At 42.6% G+C, this 17,036-nt stretch overlaps 1 protein-coding gene across 6 annotated transcripts in view; it reads left to right on the top strand.

Annotated features, from left to right (window-relative positions):
* The window catches only part of SUGCT (succinyl-CoA:glutarate-CoA transferase), a 291,365-nt gene that overhangs the window by 143,438 nt on the left and 130,891 nt on the right, over positions 1-17,036 (top strand). The window contains exon 13 of one of the 6 annotated variants that reach the window (XM_035129166.2): positions 4,178-13,740. The exons of the other annotated variants lie outside the window; for them this stretch is intronic. Coding sequence (XP_034985057.2) covers positions 4,178-4,270 — 93 coding nt within the window. The 3' untranslated portion in view covers positions 4,271-13,740. Of the gene's footprint in view, positions 1-4,177; positions 13,741-17,036 lie in introns of those variants that run through there. 6 annotated transcript variants of the gene reach the window in all.

Raw genomic sequence — 17,036 nt, 5'->3', positions numbered from 1 at the left:
AGAAAAGTAACACTGGTCTACAGTAAGATTGTGTTGGGTGAGAAAGGGGTTAAAATGCTTCCTATGTGCTGTAGTTCTAATGGAAATTAGCTATCCCCCTTTGCAACTTTTAACAGTAAAAACAAACAAACAAGAAAGAAAAATAAAGAAACATACCACTTAAAGTGGTGTGTGTAGTTTGGCCCTTACCTATTTATTAAATATCCCAGTACCTTAAATATGTGATTGTAGGTAATGCCTGCTATTTAGCTCAGCATACTTATGCAAGCAAGGGTTGAAAATGGTGGGTGGCTTCCTTCAGGGTAGATTAAAAATGAACTGTGCCTCTGAAATAGGAAGCAAGTCAGAGCAGGGGCTGTGCTGAAGGATCCTTAGAGAAATGACTGTTACGTACAGTTTAGTGTACAGGAGTCTGAAAGAAAGTACTAAAACTATTGGAAAGCGCTGTTATTTTCTCAAATTTATACCCACCATCAAAGCTCTCTGACATTCCTTGGAGTGTTCTAAACACTCTTGCTCATCCTTCCCCATCCCTCCAATACAAATGCTAAATATTATTTTTAAGAATTTGGCTGCTCATCCAAAATTATTAGATCTGAGACTAGGGATTTCATAGCGCATTTCTTCCAACAAATGCTGCTTCTGGTAGGGCCAAGGCAGCCTATTCGCCTGAGGTATCTTGGGAATCCTGTTCCTAATCCTAGTTTGAAGCAAGGATTCCAGAACTAACCAAAGACCTCATTACATTGAAAGATCTCCATAGGAAAAAAGGAGCTTTCACCTTTGGCTTACAGTGTTTACACTTATTTTATTGTAACTTTATGTCATTAGAAGCCCATCAGATGCAGAGCAACGGGAGTTGGTAGGTAGAATATCCTCATGGGATGAGTTAGAGAAATACAACCAATTTGTCCATATGAGAAAATATTGTTTACTAGTTCCTGGGGATAGAGACTGATGTTAATAGTCACCATGATTAATTTGCTCCACTGATTTCAGTGGGACTAAAGCATGACTAACAACACAAGCCTGTGCATATGTATGCAGAGTGGAGTGACAAAGGCCTATTGATTTTAATCGGACTGAAGTGCTTCTGACTTAGGGTGCAGAATAATACCTTCAGTTTTCCTGGTTATGATACAGGCACTTTTGTCCCAGTTTCTAACATTCCTTTTCACTGCATTTCCTGTCGCACTATGGAACGGTGGCTTTTTGACCACAGTTCTGCCATGTTGCACCAAATTTCATATACTCCAGGCAGTGTGGTGTGATGCAACAATGAAAAGTCATTGGACAATTTCACTACTCCCCCACCCTTAGTGCACATGTGTGCTTTTGTCCACCCAAGATTCACCCATGAAAACAGCAGGAAAGAACTGTATGTTGGGATACCACCCTAAATTTTGTCACATGGCATGGCATGGCATGGCATGGCATCATGCATGAAATCAATGCAATGTTGCAAATAGATTTTATTTTCCTGGAAGCAATTAACACAGAAGTGAGTGCTAAACTTCTGCTGGATTCTGCTAGTTTTGTAGAAGTGGCTTTTATGTTATGTGAACAATCACATAAAATGTGGAAATTATAAGGAAAAGAAGGTAAAGGTAAAGGGGCCCCTGACCATCAGGTCCAGTCATGTCCGACTCTGGGGTTGCGGCGCTCATCTCACTCTATAGGCCGAGGGAGCTGGCGTTTGGCCGCAGACAGCTTCTGGGTCATGTGGCCAGCATGACAAAGCTGCTTCTGGCGAACCAGAGCAGCGCACGAAAACGCCGTTTACCTTCCCGCCGGAGCGGTCCCTATTTATCTACTTGCACTTTGATGTGCTTTCGAACTGCTAGGTAGGCAGGAGCTGGGACCGAGCAACGGGAGCTCACCCCGTTGCATGGATTCGAACCGCTGACCTTCTGATCAGCAAGCCCTAGACTCTGTGGTTTAACCCACAGCACCACCTGGGTCCCTGTGGGGAAAAGGAAAAGGAAAAGAAAGGGAAATGGAATAAAGTGCTTTTTGAGTGCTTCCTAAGTCTGGATGTGGTCCAAGGACTTCTGTTAAAAACAAACAATAAGAAAGCAAATCTTTCCTAAGCCTGTGTTGAAAGCCACATGGGGAAAAGTTCCAGGGCACACTTTGAGTCCCACTATTTGCACAAGTGTGTGGAGTAAAGTGAAGACCAAGGGACGTTCTTTTTTAAATGTTGATATTTCATCTGCTATTAAAAATGGCTATATTGCTGGGGAATGGGTGTTGCTGATTCTTAATGTTAAGAATTCACATGGTTACTGTAGTCCTGTAATTCCATCCCATGCTCCTCTGGTAACAGGAATATGCGTGCGGGTCAGAAAGTGTTGGAAATAGCACTTCAGCATCAGAGGCTGGATAGGGAAGCCTCTGCTTCCTCTTATGTGATTCTGCCCCACCTGTGTGGTTTCTGCAGCCTTTCATTATAGGAATTGAGCTAATGGGGGAGCCGCAACCCCATCCGTCTGTTACCTAAGAATTAACAGCAAGCAGGGGTGCCAATTTGAACAAAAAATGGGGGGGCAGGTAATCCCTGCCCTGCATAATCAATCGCAAGATGTGGTGCACAAACACCATTAGACTGGCAGTGCCCATTGAGGGGGTGCTGAAGGGACCTCAGCCCCTAGGAGTTGACTCCTATGACAGCAAGGGAGCAGTGGCTTATAGAACCAGGGCAAATGCTTGGAGCCAGCCCCAGGAAGAAAAGAGAGTAGCCATTTGGAAATGTGGAAATACCCAAGAAAAGGCCAGCATTATCCATGTTCTCATCATCAAGGTCCTGCTGATGACATGGACACTTTGGAAAAAAAGGAATGAAGAGTCTGTTTGCAATTTTGCATCTAAAACTTGCTATCCTGTGTGTACACTGTGGCAGGTGCGCCCAGTGAACCAGAATGGCATTTGCTTGGCTGCTATAACTTCCGATTTTCACCCTCTGTTTAGGAGTTTTTGTTTTAGAAGAACATGATGTGACTTTGAAATTGCTTGGATAGGGCTGCAGTTTCTTGAGCCTGGTGTGTTTATGTAGCACTTTGCAATCTAATCAAGTAACATTTGTTAAATAAAATGCGTGCACACAAAAAAGAGAGCCAGAGGGAAGAATGTTGTGTATTATTAAACACATTCCGAGAGCTTCTTTGAAACTTTGTTGAGCTTCGTGGAAATATTTGATAACATACTAAAAGCAAACAAGTAATAATGCTAAATAGTCCATGTTGTGATAATTTCACAAGGTTGTTTGCTTGAATTCTCATTGAAATCTGTGTTTGTTCTCTTGCCACAACACCCCCCCCTCTCGTTCCCCCTTTGAAATCTCAACCTCGGGTTAAAAACATTTGCTGGAGCTGTTTTAGTTGGCTGTGTGAAATAAATATTGCACTACTCTCTTATTTCTTTAAAAAATATTTTTTTTTAATGTGTTAAGCTGCGAGGTGACCCCCTTCTCTATTAGAACTTCTTGTACTTCCCGCTTTGAGGTCCATGCTCTAATTAGCAAAAAACAAATAGCAATAAAAATGTTAACAAGCCTTCAGACCAACACACACACACACACACACACACAGAGAGAGAGAGAGAGAAGGAAGCTTCTTCTATTCTTTCCTGGAATAAGGCTTCGTCATCTCCTGGTGCCTTATGGGTATCTATCCTCTATGGCCTGACTCCTTCACCATCAGTTCTCCAGGCCATGCCGGCCTCCCATTCATCTGCACAGGGTGATTCTGAGCCTTTTGTAATTGTTGCTGCCTCTGTGTATCTGGTGCTACATCCCTGAACCAGTAGGATGGGCATGCAAATGCAGTAACTCTGTGAAGGAGAAAGTTCAACATTATTACAAATGGGCACACCTCAAAAAAGGGGCCAACTCAGGCTCCAGTTTTAAAAATATTAGGCCTGTAGTCCTCATGGGCAGAATTACTGTAGGAACTGAAGGGATGCCGTACTCTTTGCCAGCTGTGTTATCTTGAACACTTGTTTTTCCGTTGATTGACACCAATCAGAGGGGCCAGGAAGTTCAGGAAGCTGCACTGCTTCATCCTTGATTCAACAATGTTCTCCTATATATGATCAATATTGGGGGTTAATTCAACATTTGTGACATCCCTCCTTAACACTGGTTTATTCTTAATCTGCCATACCTCTTCCTTGTCTACAGATATTAATTTCCCGGGCTTGGCACATGCATGATCAAGCAATGACATTGGATTTGTTCACATCAAGCTGTGACTTCTCTGGAGAACTGCCCTAAGATCTTGTGGTGAAGGGTGGTATATAAATCATAAACAAATCATAAATATATAATAAATATGCTTTCAGACTGTGGTATAGCCTGTGGTCAGTATGAAAATGCTAGAGGAAACATAAAACCTCTAACTAAATATAGACTAAAATTTATTCAGCCGTGATAAAATTGACCATCTGGACCATTGGATTTTTACTCTTTTAGGATAGACTTTTTGAGGTCGCTCAGGTATCGCCCCAGCATTCTGGCAACATAAAACAGACTTTGCAGAGTCACGTTGTGGGTCATTTTTTCCTCCCTTATCAAATGTCAGATAACTTCAGAGCCTGCTTACCTCTTTCTTTAAATAACAAAGAGAGTTTAAGGGTGGAGTGCTGAGATATTTCTCCTGCCAACTAACTCACTCCCTTAACCAAAGCCATATGAAACCCAGTAAGCCCACTGGTAGTTTCCTTGCTCTGTTTACTGGCCTCTGGGAGAAGACCTCTTTGGCTTGTCTTTGAAAGGGGAACCATAGGCCACTCGCTTCCCTTCCTTCAGCAGGGATGTGCCTCCTGGAGGAGACTACCGAGAGGAAATGAGCCTAGGAGCTCCTGTTCCGATAGGGAGATTTGCAAGCCTCTATCTATTTTTAGTCTGCTGATCTTTCCACATCTGGAAAAGCTTTGTGTGCATAAATAATCTCATCTGCAGCAATGAAACGTGTCCAGGCAAAGGCCGTTGTAATTGTCTTTACGATAGAAATAATTGATATATGAATATTGGCTGTGGCACACTTAAAGTTGGGGCCTGGGGCCTGCAAACTGTGACCTAATAATAAGGTTTCAGAGTGCAAACAGTTATTGCCAGTTTTGGTGCTCCCCCTCGTAACATGGATACTTTTCAGGAGGAGCCAGATGGAGACCACCAGACATCAGTCACGGACCACCAAGATCCTTAGGTAGATGTGAAATGGCATTTCAAAATCGGAAGGGGATTTCCCTCTCCTTGCATTAGTTCCTGGTTGCCCAAGCCTGTCTATCTGAAGAGACTACCAGTACTACTACAAATGCAAACTTGCTCTTTTTGATTTGTTACTCAATTTACAACACTGAAGATTTTTGAGACCCCTGATTCCTTTCCAGTTCCCCAAAGTCATTGGGGATAAATGACTTCAACAGGAAAGGACCATGCCTTCTTCACCCTGATCCCTTGGGGTATCAGTCAACTCCTGCCAGGACCATTGGCGGGTGGGGGCTATTGGGTTCTGTTTGTTTTTGTTTTTATTTGTATTGTATGTTGTGATTTTATATTGCAACTGCTCTGAGACCCTGAGACCTGCAGGTAGAACAGAACAGAACAGAACAGAATCGAATCATAGAATCATAGCGTTGGAAGAGACCACAAGGGCCATCCAGTCCAACCCCCTGCCAAGCAGGAAACACCATCAAAGCATTCTTGACATATACCTGTCAAGCCTCTGCTTAAAGACCTCCAAAGAAGGAGACTCCACCACACTCCTTGGTAGCAAATTACATTGCCGAACAGCTCTTACTGTCAGGAAGTTCTTCCTAATGTTTAGGTGGAATCTTCTTTCTTGAAGTTTGAATCCATTGCTCCGTGTCCGCTTCTCTGGAGCAGCAGAAAACAAGCAGAATAGAATAGAATAGAAATTTATTCGCCAAGTACTTACATACTTGGAATTTGCTTTGGCTAATTTTACAGTGTAAACGTACTTTATACAAAATATCTGTTAAATATCTGTGTGAGGATCTGAGTGGCAGAACACTATTTCAAGCAAAGAGGAGCCACTCCGACTGCGCCTGCAGCTTTTGCCTTCTGTCCCTGTAGTGACTTCAGAACAGGTTGAGGTGGTTGTTGGTGCCTCTGGAGCCGAGTGAATGGCTCTAGTTGATAATGCTTGACTTTGCTATAAAACTGATTCAGGTCGTTTGCCAATTTTTGACTCTCCAGAGCAGAATAATATGTTCTCTTATATTCAGTAAAAGAAGATGTTCTCTTATATTCAGAAATGTTCTGTAAATTCTTCCAAAGAGTAGCCGAGACATGTTTGAGAATTGAGTCCGAATCATAGGTTCGTTTTGCCACTATAATCTCCTTCGTCAGTGCGCTCCTAGCTTGGTTGTACAAATTTCTGTCTCCTTTCCTCGAACCCTCCTCTTTAGCATATCGGAGTTTCCTTGAGTTTCCTTGATTAATAGGTGCAGATCATCCATTTTATTGTCAAATGTGTGAAGATCTGAGAGGTATATAGATGGTAAAGCCGATCTCATTCCTCGCCTTTGTAGCTTAATCAAAGCACTAGCACTTTTTTGACGTATCCAGATCCTGCAAGGAGCTACAACTCCTTCATCCAAAACGTCTTCGCAATTTTCCTTAAGATTGGAGTGTAAGTACACGAAAAGGCTGCTCTGATGATTAAAATCTCAACCCTGGAAAATGTAATCCTGGGTGGTTAGCCATAAGCCATAAGGAGTGATAATAATAGTAGTAAAAACCCCTTTCACTCTAACAATTCCATTAGGCAGCGGCCTCTTTACTGGCTTTAACGGCTCACTCCTTAGCAGTCCTCATCTCCAATCCTTGTCTACAACGCTGTCATAAGAGGCAGTAAGAGCCATAAAACGTAAACTCCTAAACTCTATAGGATGGTATACATTTTATAATAATAATTAATAGGTCCCTCCTCCTGAGCCACCTACCTTCCTTGCCAGAGGCAGTACACCTTTGAATACCAGTCACTGGTGATTGCAGGGTGGGAGAGAATACAGTTGCACTCTGCTTCTGCTTGCAGACTTCCTTGTGGGCATCTAACTTTTGTTCCTAGTCTGTATGTTGTAATGGATAATTCAGTGTTCTTGCCTGACCAGCAGGGCTGTTCTTATCTCCATAGGCAGACTTCACATCTAGTGTCAGGACCCTGCCTTCCACTAAACAGTCAGAAGATACACTTATCCACACTCCCAGTACCCTCCCATCTGGATTTCTGCAATGTTCCTTTGAAAACAACCCAGAAGCCTCAGATGCTCTACAGCAAGGCAGCAAGATGGCGAACTGGGACTGACTGATACAATTCAATCACGCCGCTATTTTGCCGCCTGCACAGGGTGCCAGGGTGTTTATTGGCCCAGTGTTGCACTGTGAACTTCACAAGGCGCTTTGAGAACAAAATAGTGAGTTGCTTACAGGGGTATGATGAACTTCATTCCCTTTTAATGCTTGCCACACACGGCTTATTCAGTCTAGCCAAGGGGTGCTCATTGGAGAGGTCCAGAGGGCGATCTGTGCCTCCCTGTGAGAGAGGGTAGTAGCTGCTGTCTTGTAAAAGACCCCCCCCCCCACACACATCTCTCTCTGGACTAACCACGAATGTCTGATTCTTGGGCAAGGTGCTGGAGCATGTTGTGAGTCCGTAAGTGCAGGAATGCTTGGATGAAGCTGATCACCTTGATCCATTTCAATCAGGCTTCAGGCCTGGCTTGGGCACTGAGACATATTTAGCTGTTCTACTTTGTGACCTGTACTGTATTGGGAGAGAGAGAAGATTGCGTGTGGCCCTGTTGATTCTCCTTGCTCTTTCAGCAAGCTTTGATACCATCAACCACGGTGTCATTCTGGAGTGGCTCTATAGGTCAGAAGCTGGGGACTGTGTTGAGGCAATGGTTCCACTTCTACCTCTAGGCTGTTTCTGGAGAGCAACACTGGGTGATTTCTGCTTGGGCCCATGGCAATTTTGCTGTGGGACCCCATCTTGTGCCCAATGCTATTTAGCATTTTATATGACACTGTGAGGAGCAGTCATCAGGGGGTTTGGAACCTGGGTCTCATCGGCCACAGCTGGTTCTCCACATATAGAAATTACTGGATCAAGATAGTCTTGCTGTGGTCCTACATGCTCCGGTTACCTCTCATATGGACTTCTGTAGTGCACTCGATATTGTCCAGAAACTGTAGCTAATGCAGAATGCAGCAGCAATGTCATATGGCATCTGTTTTGCGGGATCTCTATTGGCAGATTTTATGTTACTGGGTCCAATCCAGAGTGCTAACACTGAAGTACAAAACCCTTTGTGACTTGGAACCTAGGTATATGACAACACAACATCCCTAAATAGACTACCCTGAAGCCTGAGATCTGCAGAGGGGATTCTGTTTGTGGTCCTGCCAACAAGCATTGTAGGAACCCATAAAACGGATTTTCTCTGTGGTGGAACACCCTTTACATGGTAGCAGGAATGGTCTGGATTTTAATGGGCCTTTGCTGCAGGGTGAAGGCCCATCTTATTTTCTGAAGCATTTGAGGGATGAAATTTGATTTCTTCCTTTCTGGTTCTCTTTTGTATATCGTCCTTGTATCTAAGATTAGCATGGATGCAGATGTTTCAATTTAGGTTTGATCTGCCATCATGCATTCAACAAAATCTTGTCTTCAGTTGCTCACTATAAACAGTGAAGTCTCATAAAATCATACTGGCTTTTGTGCCATCACCTTAAACTCATAGGTTGGTTTTTTACATGAAAGAGATCCCAAATTAACTATTTGGAACACAGATTATGTGCGTGCATGCAAATCCATATGCCCTTTCCATTTGTTAAGCTGCTGAAGAAATGTGTATATGTGTGTGTATAATTATTCGACATTGTTCTTTCTTTAAACTTCATATCGTTTGGTACTATTTCTTACTGTTCATTTCCTGGCCGTGCTTGTAAGTATTGTGCTTCCAAGATACTATCTGTGAAATCATAGAAGCTGCTAATGCAACCTGTTTGCTTCTTTTCCTTTTAAACTCTACATCTAAGCACAGGTTTTGTCCTCCAGCAACTTGGCTGTCAATGGAAATGGCTTAATAACTGTATGAAGCACTTCGTGTTGATTTCATTGGGCCTTTTAAACAAACAAAACAAATGAATAACTGGCCTGCACATGTAGTGGGAAGTTGCAGTTGGGCCTGCCATATATACACAGCAGCCAGATGTGGTGACATGGACACACAGTGTTCCCTCGGGTTACAGACTTAATTCGTTCCAGAGGTCCGTTCTTAACCTGAAACCATTCTTAAGCCTTTGTTAATGGGGCCTCCTGCTGCTGTGCCGCTGCTGCGCGATTTCCGTTCTCATTCTGGGGCAAAGTTCTCAACCTGAGCTACTACTTCTGGGTTAGCGGAGTTTGTAACCCGAAGCGTTTGTAACCCGAGGTACCACTGTAAATTGAATCATCCTCTTTATTGCTAAGAATTCTCTCCTTGAGGGGAGCAATTGTAGATTGCATAATGTTTTCTCGGTGTTTGAACCATTTATCACATATTATCATAAGCGCCACTTGGGCTTTTGTCCTGCCCAGTTTATGAATCTCTCATGAATAGCTATTTGCCATCAGCTGCTGTTGGATCTGCTTTGTGCCTTGATAGACTCATTTCTGCCAGGGCAGCTATTATTGCAGTTGTCTCATTGAAACTGGACGAAACAACAAATGTTGTGGTTTGCAGATTGTTGACACCAGTGGGGTCATAGTAGATAGCTCAGTGAAGATGTCGACCCAGTGTGCAGCTGCTGTAAAAAAAAAAAAAAAGGCAATTTCCATTCTAGGGATCATTAGGAAAGGAATTGAAAATAAAACTACTGATATCCTAATGAAGTTAAACTAATCTATGGTGCAACCCCATTTGGAATACTATGTAGCATGTCTGCTCGCCTCACCTCAAAAGGATATTGTAGAGTTGGAAAAGGTTCAAAAAATGAGCAACCGAAATGATCAAAGGCTGGAGGACTCCCCTGCGCGGAAAGGGTGCGGCATTTGGGATGTTTTACTTTAGAGAACATGTGAGTAAGAGGCACCATGATTAAAAAATTATGCTTGGCATGGAGAAGATGGATAGGGAAAGGTCCCTTCTTTCTTGTAACACTGAGACTCATAGACTGCCAGTGAAGCTGAATGTTGAAAGATTCAGGATATCTTACCTGTTTTGTGTCCTCTGGTTGCTTCAGTTTGGGTCTGTGCATGTGCATTGGGAGTAAGTTCACAATCAAAATTAGTTATGTACATTATGTTTTGTTGTTACCTATATTTTGTTTTTGACCCCTCCCCCCAGTAAAAATCATTTTTTTAAAAATAGATTCAGGACAGATAAAAGAAAGTTCAGTGGTACCTCATTTGAATCTGCCTTGTTGAGTGCATATTTTGTTGGAACGTCTGCAGCAAACCCAGAAGTTCTGGAACGGGTTACTTCCGGGTTTGCTGCTTGCGCATGTGCAGAAGTGCTAAATTGCGCTATGCACTGAAGCACAAACTGCTCCGTGTCTGTACGCAGAGTGGTGCTTTGTCGTGTCTCTGGGGCTCCGGAACGGATCCCGGTCACAAAACAAGGTACGACTGCACACAACACCTAATTCAACTACAGTGGTACCTCAGGTTAAGAACTTAATTTGTTCTGGAGGGCCGTTCTTAACCTGAAACTGTTCTTAACCTGAGATACCACTTTAGCTAATGGGGCCTCCCGCTGCCACCGCACGATTTCTATTCTCATCCTGTAGCAAAGTTCTTAACCCGAGGTACTATTTCTGGGTTAGCGGAGTCTGTAACCTGAAACGTCTGTAACCCGAGGTACCACTGCATGTCACTCCCATCATTAGCAGGGGCGAATTTGCTCCACCCCACCCGTTAGCTAAGGAAACTCCATAGACATTTCCTAAGGGCAGGAGGCATAGGGGGGTCAGACCTGGTCAACTGAGGGCTGCTTTGACCTCTACTCATCCACTACATGCAGCTGCTGACATGCCCTGGGGATAAGAGGAGTGCTCCCCTTCATATGTTGAATAAACTCGCCCACCCTAAGTTATTAATTGACTCTTGATTTCTTGATTGAATAGCTGTAACAGCAATATCATTAAAGTTGCCCATATGCCCAGAAGAATAAAAACTGGCCTCACCGAAGTAAACATAGGGAAGCATTCAGAATAAGCAGTGCCTGAGAGAAAACAGAAGGAGGGGAAAACGCAATGACAGCGACAAACGTACAATGCAAGGTTTATCTATTTGTAATGTTTTAATATTACTGGCTGACACCTTGCCTTAAATGCAGCCACTCATGGCCAGCTCAAAATTGAAAGGTTTGAGTTAGATGCTATACGTGTTTATTTCTCCATCTGTTTCCTTCGTTTCTGAGTTCCAAAGTCTTTCTTTTTTGTTCTTAAATTCTCTAGTGTCTAAGAATCCCTTTAGCATTCTTGCTATTCTTGTAATTGATAGAACAGTCACATTTGCTAGAATACACCTAAGGGGCTTTTTGAATTGTCGTCATGTTGCAGCACTGAGGCAGCATTTTGAATGGAAGCCAGTCGTAGCTTTGAATAATTTGGTACTGGGTAATGAGCTCTGCAGACATTTCAAATACTGTTTTCCGTCTATAGGCAGGTGGGTCTTTAATCTAGTATATTTCCCTCCTTAACTAACATGATGTCCAGTACAGTATACAACTTCATCCATTTTTTGGACAGTGTCTTGCCAAAAGGATTGTAATCTGGATTTTGCAACAAAAAGGAGACTTTGTTGCCTTCCTGTTTGCGATGGTGATTATTGCCTACAGTCTTCCTTTAAAAGCAAATTATAAAAAGTCAGGCATTACTTTCCTTCCCACATTCTAATTTTCATGGGCTTTGGGGGCTGTTTAGGTCTCGCTAAGAGAGAAGCAAAGGGCTTGTTAAATGGATTACCCTCAGAGCTCCCCCTCCCCCCACCCCATCTTCCCTTGGTAACTGCAGTGCAAGCAGATTGTACTCAGATTTTGGACCAGAAAAGTCTTGTGTGATGCTACACACATAAGGTTTCGTGTCAAGCTGTAGTTTTACAGTTCTATTCTAAACATGTGTGCTCACAATCGTTCAATGGGGCTTTACTCCCAGCGCAAGTGGATAAAGGATCGCAGCCTTAGACAGTGTCTCTAGCCTCTATAAATTATGTGGAACTTTGTAAAATGGCCGTGGTCCCGTGAAGAGTATCATAAATCCCCATAAGTGTTTTAGGGTCAGTGTGTACAAACCCAGATGTTTTGTAGGAACTTGTATTTTTTTTATTGCCCTCTGGATGAAAGGTGAAGCACCAGACCTCATGGTCCTTGAAGTCCTTCACAGCAGGTTTGATGTGCAGAAGATGTGGTCCATTTTGGAGGACCAAACATTTATGTTCAATGTCACTCGTGCATATCCAATATTGATCTTGCCCTCCCCCGCCTCTCCCCAGTTGCTCCCCAGGGGTTTGCCTTTGAGCCTCTCTCCTCTGTGCGCTGCAAAGGATGCCCACCCTACAAGGCATGGCAATTAAAGCTACTCAGAGTGTGGTCCAACATAGTATGGGGCTCCCCCAGTCATCGGGCTGGAATACTTCTAAGATCCTCATGAATAGTGTGAACAACAGAAGCTCAGGAACATACAACCACAAGACACAGCGCAATAATTAAAAGGGGAAGTTCAGAATGTTTTAATAGGGGTAACTTGGTAATAAAAACTGCAAAATTCAGTGCTTTAGTTTTAGAACAATAATTTAGATGCCAGCAGCAGCAATAAATGCCTTAATATTTTGATTGGGATTGAAACCCCAACCGCCCAATCTTAATAAGTGATTGCTCAGTGAAAACAGGCATATTAAATTTATTCCCTGGCTTTTAAAAACTGTTTAAAATGGTTTCCAACCTGCTCCAAAACATATTGGAACTCCACGATGTTTGCACATTGCCTACCTTGAGGTATATAGATTTACATTTCTTGCTGATGTTTCCAGGAAGTGATGAATTAACTTGGTTTATCTTATTAAAATAGCAACGATGCTTTAAGAACAAGCGTTGATGAAATTAGGCATTAATTATTTTAGAAAAAACTAATTCTCTCTGATGTATGTGATCTAAGTATTGGTCCTATGCTATTTTCTACATTTGACACAGCTGCTTATGCTGTCAAAACTCTTCTGGAACTTGTATTCACCACAAATGAAGGAATGCTCTGAGTAGCAAGTCTCCAGTTTTAAACAACCAACTTGGGCCAGAAATTTCCTGAACGTGGTTGAGCTCAGCTTCAGATGTAGGCCAGTGACTGACGTATCTCCTTACTTGATCTGATGCTTAAGAGGAAACTCTCCCTTCCACTACTTCCACTCCCTTCCTTGTGCACCTGGCCAGTTGTGCAATGCCTGACCAATGAACAGCTGCTAACAATGAGGAAATTGTGCTTTGTAAAAAGTAGTTCAGGATCTGTTGGCTACTCTCTTGGGAGATTTGAAGCAGGAGGGACTACTTTTGTGCCAGGATGGGTTTTTCCCAATTTGAAATGATTGTCTCTGTGTTGAATTAAACACTTTTATCTCATTCATACACACACACACAGACACACACACACACACAACTAATTTCTTTAAAGGGACTATCCCCACACTGGCACACATCTGGGAGTATTGGATGTTTTATAACATACAAATATTTGTAGATCTATTTATGATTTTTCCATGTATAGATGTAATGCAAAATGCGTGCACATGCACATGCAAAATTAGTTCACGTGCATGCTTTTTTTTTTATAAGGTGTGGTTTTTAAAAGTGTCCATTTTAGAGGCATTTGCACTGACTGAATGCCCTTGTACAAACATCTTGTAATACTTTACAAAAAAATGTGAAAAATTAAACCAAACAGGATATGAAAATGCAGTGCCAAAGGAATGAGTCCTTAGGCGTGTGATCGAAATTTAGCTAATAACATAGCCTAATCCGTGAAAGGAACTAAGTTCCCTGGGTTAAAGGAAAATAAGCGAGAACTGCTAAGCCGCAGTCCACAAACTGCTTAAAAATCAAGCTGTCCTGAAGTACTCTCATAGATTTCATTGGAATTGCTAAGAGCATTTTCTGGCATAAAATGATTTCTGGATTGCAGCCTTCGCTGTTTCAAGTTTAAAAGCCATGTGTTAGTTTATTATTTGATTATTTATTTAACTTCTATACCCATTAATAGATTAAAAGATCTCTAAGCAGTCTAAACCACTGAGCCTCTTGGGCTTGCTGATCAGAAGGTTGGTGGTTCGGATCCCCGTGATGGGGTGAGCTCCCATTGCTCGGTCCCAGCTCCTGCCAACCTAGCATTGTGAAAGCACGCCAAAAAATGCAAGTAGATAAATAGGTACCACTCCGGCGGGAAGGTAAATGGCATTTTCATGCACTGCTCTGGTTTCCGTGTTCCGTTGCGCCAGAAGCGGCTTAGTCATGCTGGCCACATGACCCGGAAAAACTGTCTGCGGACAAATGTTGGCTCCCTCGGCCTGTAAAGCGAGATGAGTGCCGCAGCCCCAGATTCGTTTGCGACTGGACTTAACTGTTGGGTCCTTTACCTTTACCCTTTTTAAGCAGTGTACAAAAAAACACTGAAGCAACAACAAGCTTAAACAAAATATTACAAAAACACAGTTACAAATTAAAATGTCACATTTAGACACAGTTACTAATATATAAAAATCAATAGCAGTTCATTTTTCTTCTGTCACACCTTCTCTCTCAGCCTCCGGGTTCTCACCCGGGGTCCAAACAAACTCTCAGCTCACCCACAAAAAGTCTCACAACGAGGAGACTTCCTGGAAATAGCGGGCCTCACCCTGCTCTCTCACTCTAGACTTGCTTTTTATGGGCAGAGTCCAGGTGGATGGTACTTCTTCAAGCTGCCCACAGCCATGTCCCATTCAGCTGCGCTCTCCACACCCAACTCCAGGGCCAGCAGGTTTTTTGAGGATCCCGGGGGTCTAGAGGATGGCAAAAGGGCCCCTGCCACTCACAGCTCTTTCTTCACCCTCTGTCCTCCACCTCCTCCAGCTGCTCAGTCTTCACAATCTGATTTCAGGTGTTACAGAGATAACAAGCAACCCCCCAAAAAACACACACAACCCTTTAGTCTGAACATGAGATGTGGCTATTTCCAAGGTGAACAGTCTTCTTGTAGAACCTGAGCTCATCCCCCCCCCCCAAAAAAAACACTAAACTGCATAATGATTGCTTGCATACTCTTTAGTTAATGTAAGCTATCACATTGATTCTTAATACCAATATCTAATAAATGGAAAGCAGGATTTTCCAGATATATTTACTTCATCTTGCCCTTATGCAGTTGGCTAGTTTGACCATAACAGGCTTTTTGCCCTTAAGGCTGAGCTTAAAACACCATAAATCAGAGAAAAATATTAAGCCGAAATGAATATTCATTTCTCTAGCTCTGAATGAAGTTTAGAAGGAAGCTGAAGGCTTTGATCAAAATTGTGCTTTTCCTCCAGTCAGAAACTTAGCGAGCCCCTGACACCCATCTTTCTAGTCTTTTGCATAGATCATCTCTTGCCATGAACAGCTAGAGAAATAGTAGATGAGTCAAAATGGTATTGACTATTTCAATCAGATCTGCTGGGTCATCTGGAAGCTACAATAGTTGCACTTAATGGGTTTCTCTCAGTTATCCTAAACATGCTGAACTGACCAAGGAAATCATCTAGGAATGCTACTCTTCTAGTCCAGAACTCTTGTGAGCAGCAGGATGCTAGAGAGGTCCTTATTCTCTCATTCTCCAGATAGCTATCTGTCCACAAACAGATAGGGCTAGAGGTTTCCATCAGAAAGACACATAATCATGCCTGAATCTCAAGATGCTAGATCCCATTCAATTCCAATGAGAATTTGTAAAAGCTATACAGTTTCACAAGTCTGCTTCAAGTTGATATATATATTTTAAACTCATATGGCTCAAAGGCACCACAATCTCTACTCTGTAATGGTTTGTCGGCATCTTTTTAGTTACTCCATATAGTAATGGTATGTAACCACCAGTAATTAGGGCTAAGCATTAGGAAGATGTTTTCGGTTTTGGAGAAATTCAATGCTGAAAGAAGCTGCCAAGAGATTTCCCCTTTCTCAGAGGTTTTAAAGAAATGGTTGGACGTGGAGCTGTTGGGGACACGTTAGGTATAGAATGTCCTGTCTCAGGGCAGGAGACTTGGAGTACACGATCTGCTGTGTTCATTCCAACTCTGTGATCTTTTGTATTTTCAATAATTGGTCCACAGCATTTTCCCTTCTCCTCTCACAGCAGAGTTTAATATTTTCCTTCTCCCCTCTTTGAACAATCTAACTGTGGCAGTTCTCATGGGAGGAAGCTGAGTACATTAGTGTTCCAAATAGGTTTCTCCCCCCCCCCTTTTTTTTTTACACTGGAAAGCCCAGAATCCCAGTGGAGGGGTTTCAGCTGCGTTCCCCTCCTAAGAGTTTGATACGTATCTGGTCATCGTCACTTCTGCTATTTTATAAAGAAAAGAAAGGAATGACCAGAAGTTCCTGTGTGACCTCTTCAACAGCTTCCAGGGCCAGAAATAAGTCAACAGGTTTGGCAGAGTAAAAAGCACCCCCCAATTCCAAAGTCATGGCTTTTAAATATGTATTATATAGAGGTAGGGTAGCTTACATTTCTGTTCACTTTGGGTTATCTCTGTCAACAATGACTAGTTCGCCCAAGGAGTTCTTAAAGTGCTCAGCTGCCCCCTGTGTTGCTAGATGCTCAAAAGACCTCCCTGATGTGCTGTTTAGAATGAAGCACAGTATAAGTCAAGCTGAATGGGAGCTTTTTGATTTGTATAGAATTCTATGGCCTACTTAGTTCCTCCTTTTGAAAAGAAAAAAGAAAAGAAATAAAAAACAACAGTGGGACCAATGGCATAGAAGAAAGAGGTTTTTAACATGCAAGATGCAATAATACTGTATTTTTCCGT

Source organism: Zootoca vivipara, chromosome 12, assembly GCF_963506605.1.
Source record: "Zootoca vivipara chromosome 12, rZooViv1.1, whole genome shotgun sequence".
NCBI classification, from domain to species: domain Eukaryota; kingdom Metazoa; phylum Chordata; class Lepidosauria; order Squamata; family Lacertidae; genus Zootoca; species Zootoca vivipara.
The sequence above is the reverse complement of the archived record's forward strand: the minus strand, read 5'-3'. Positions and strand labels throughout refer to the sequence as shown.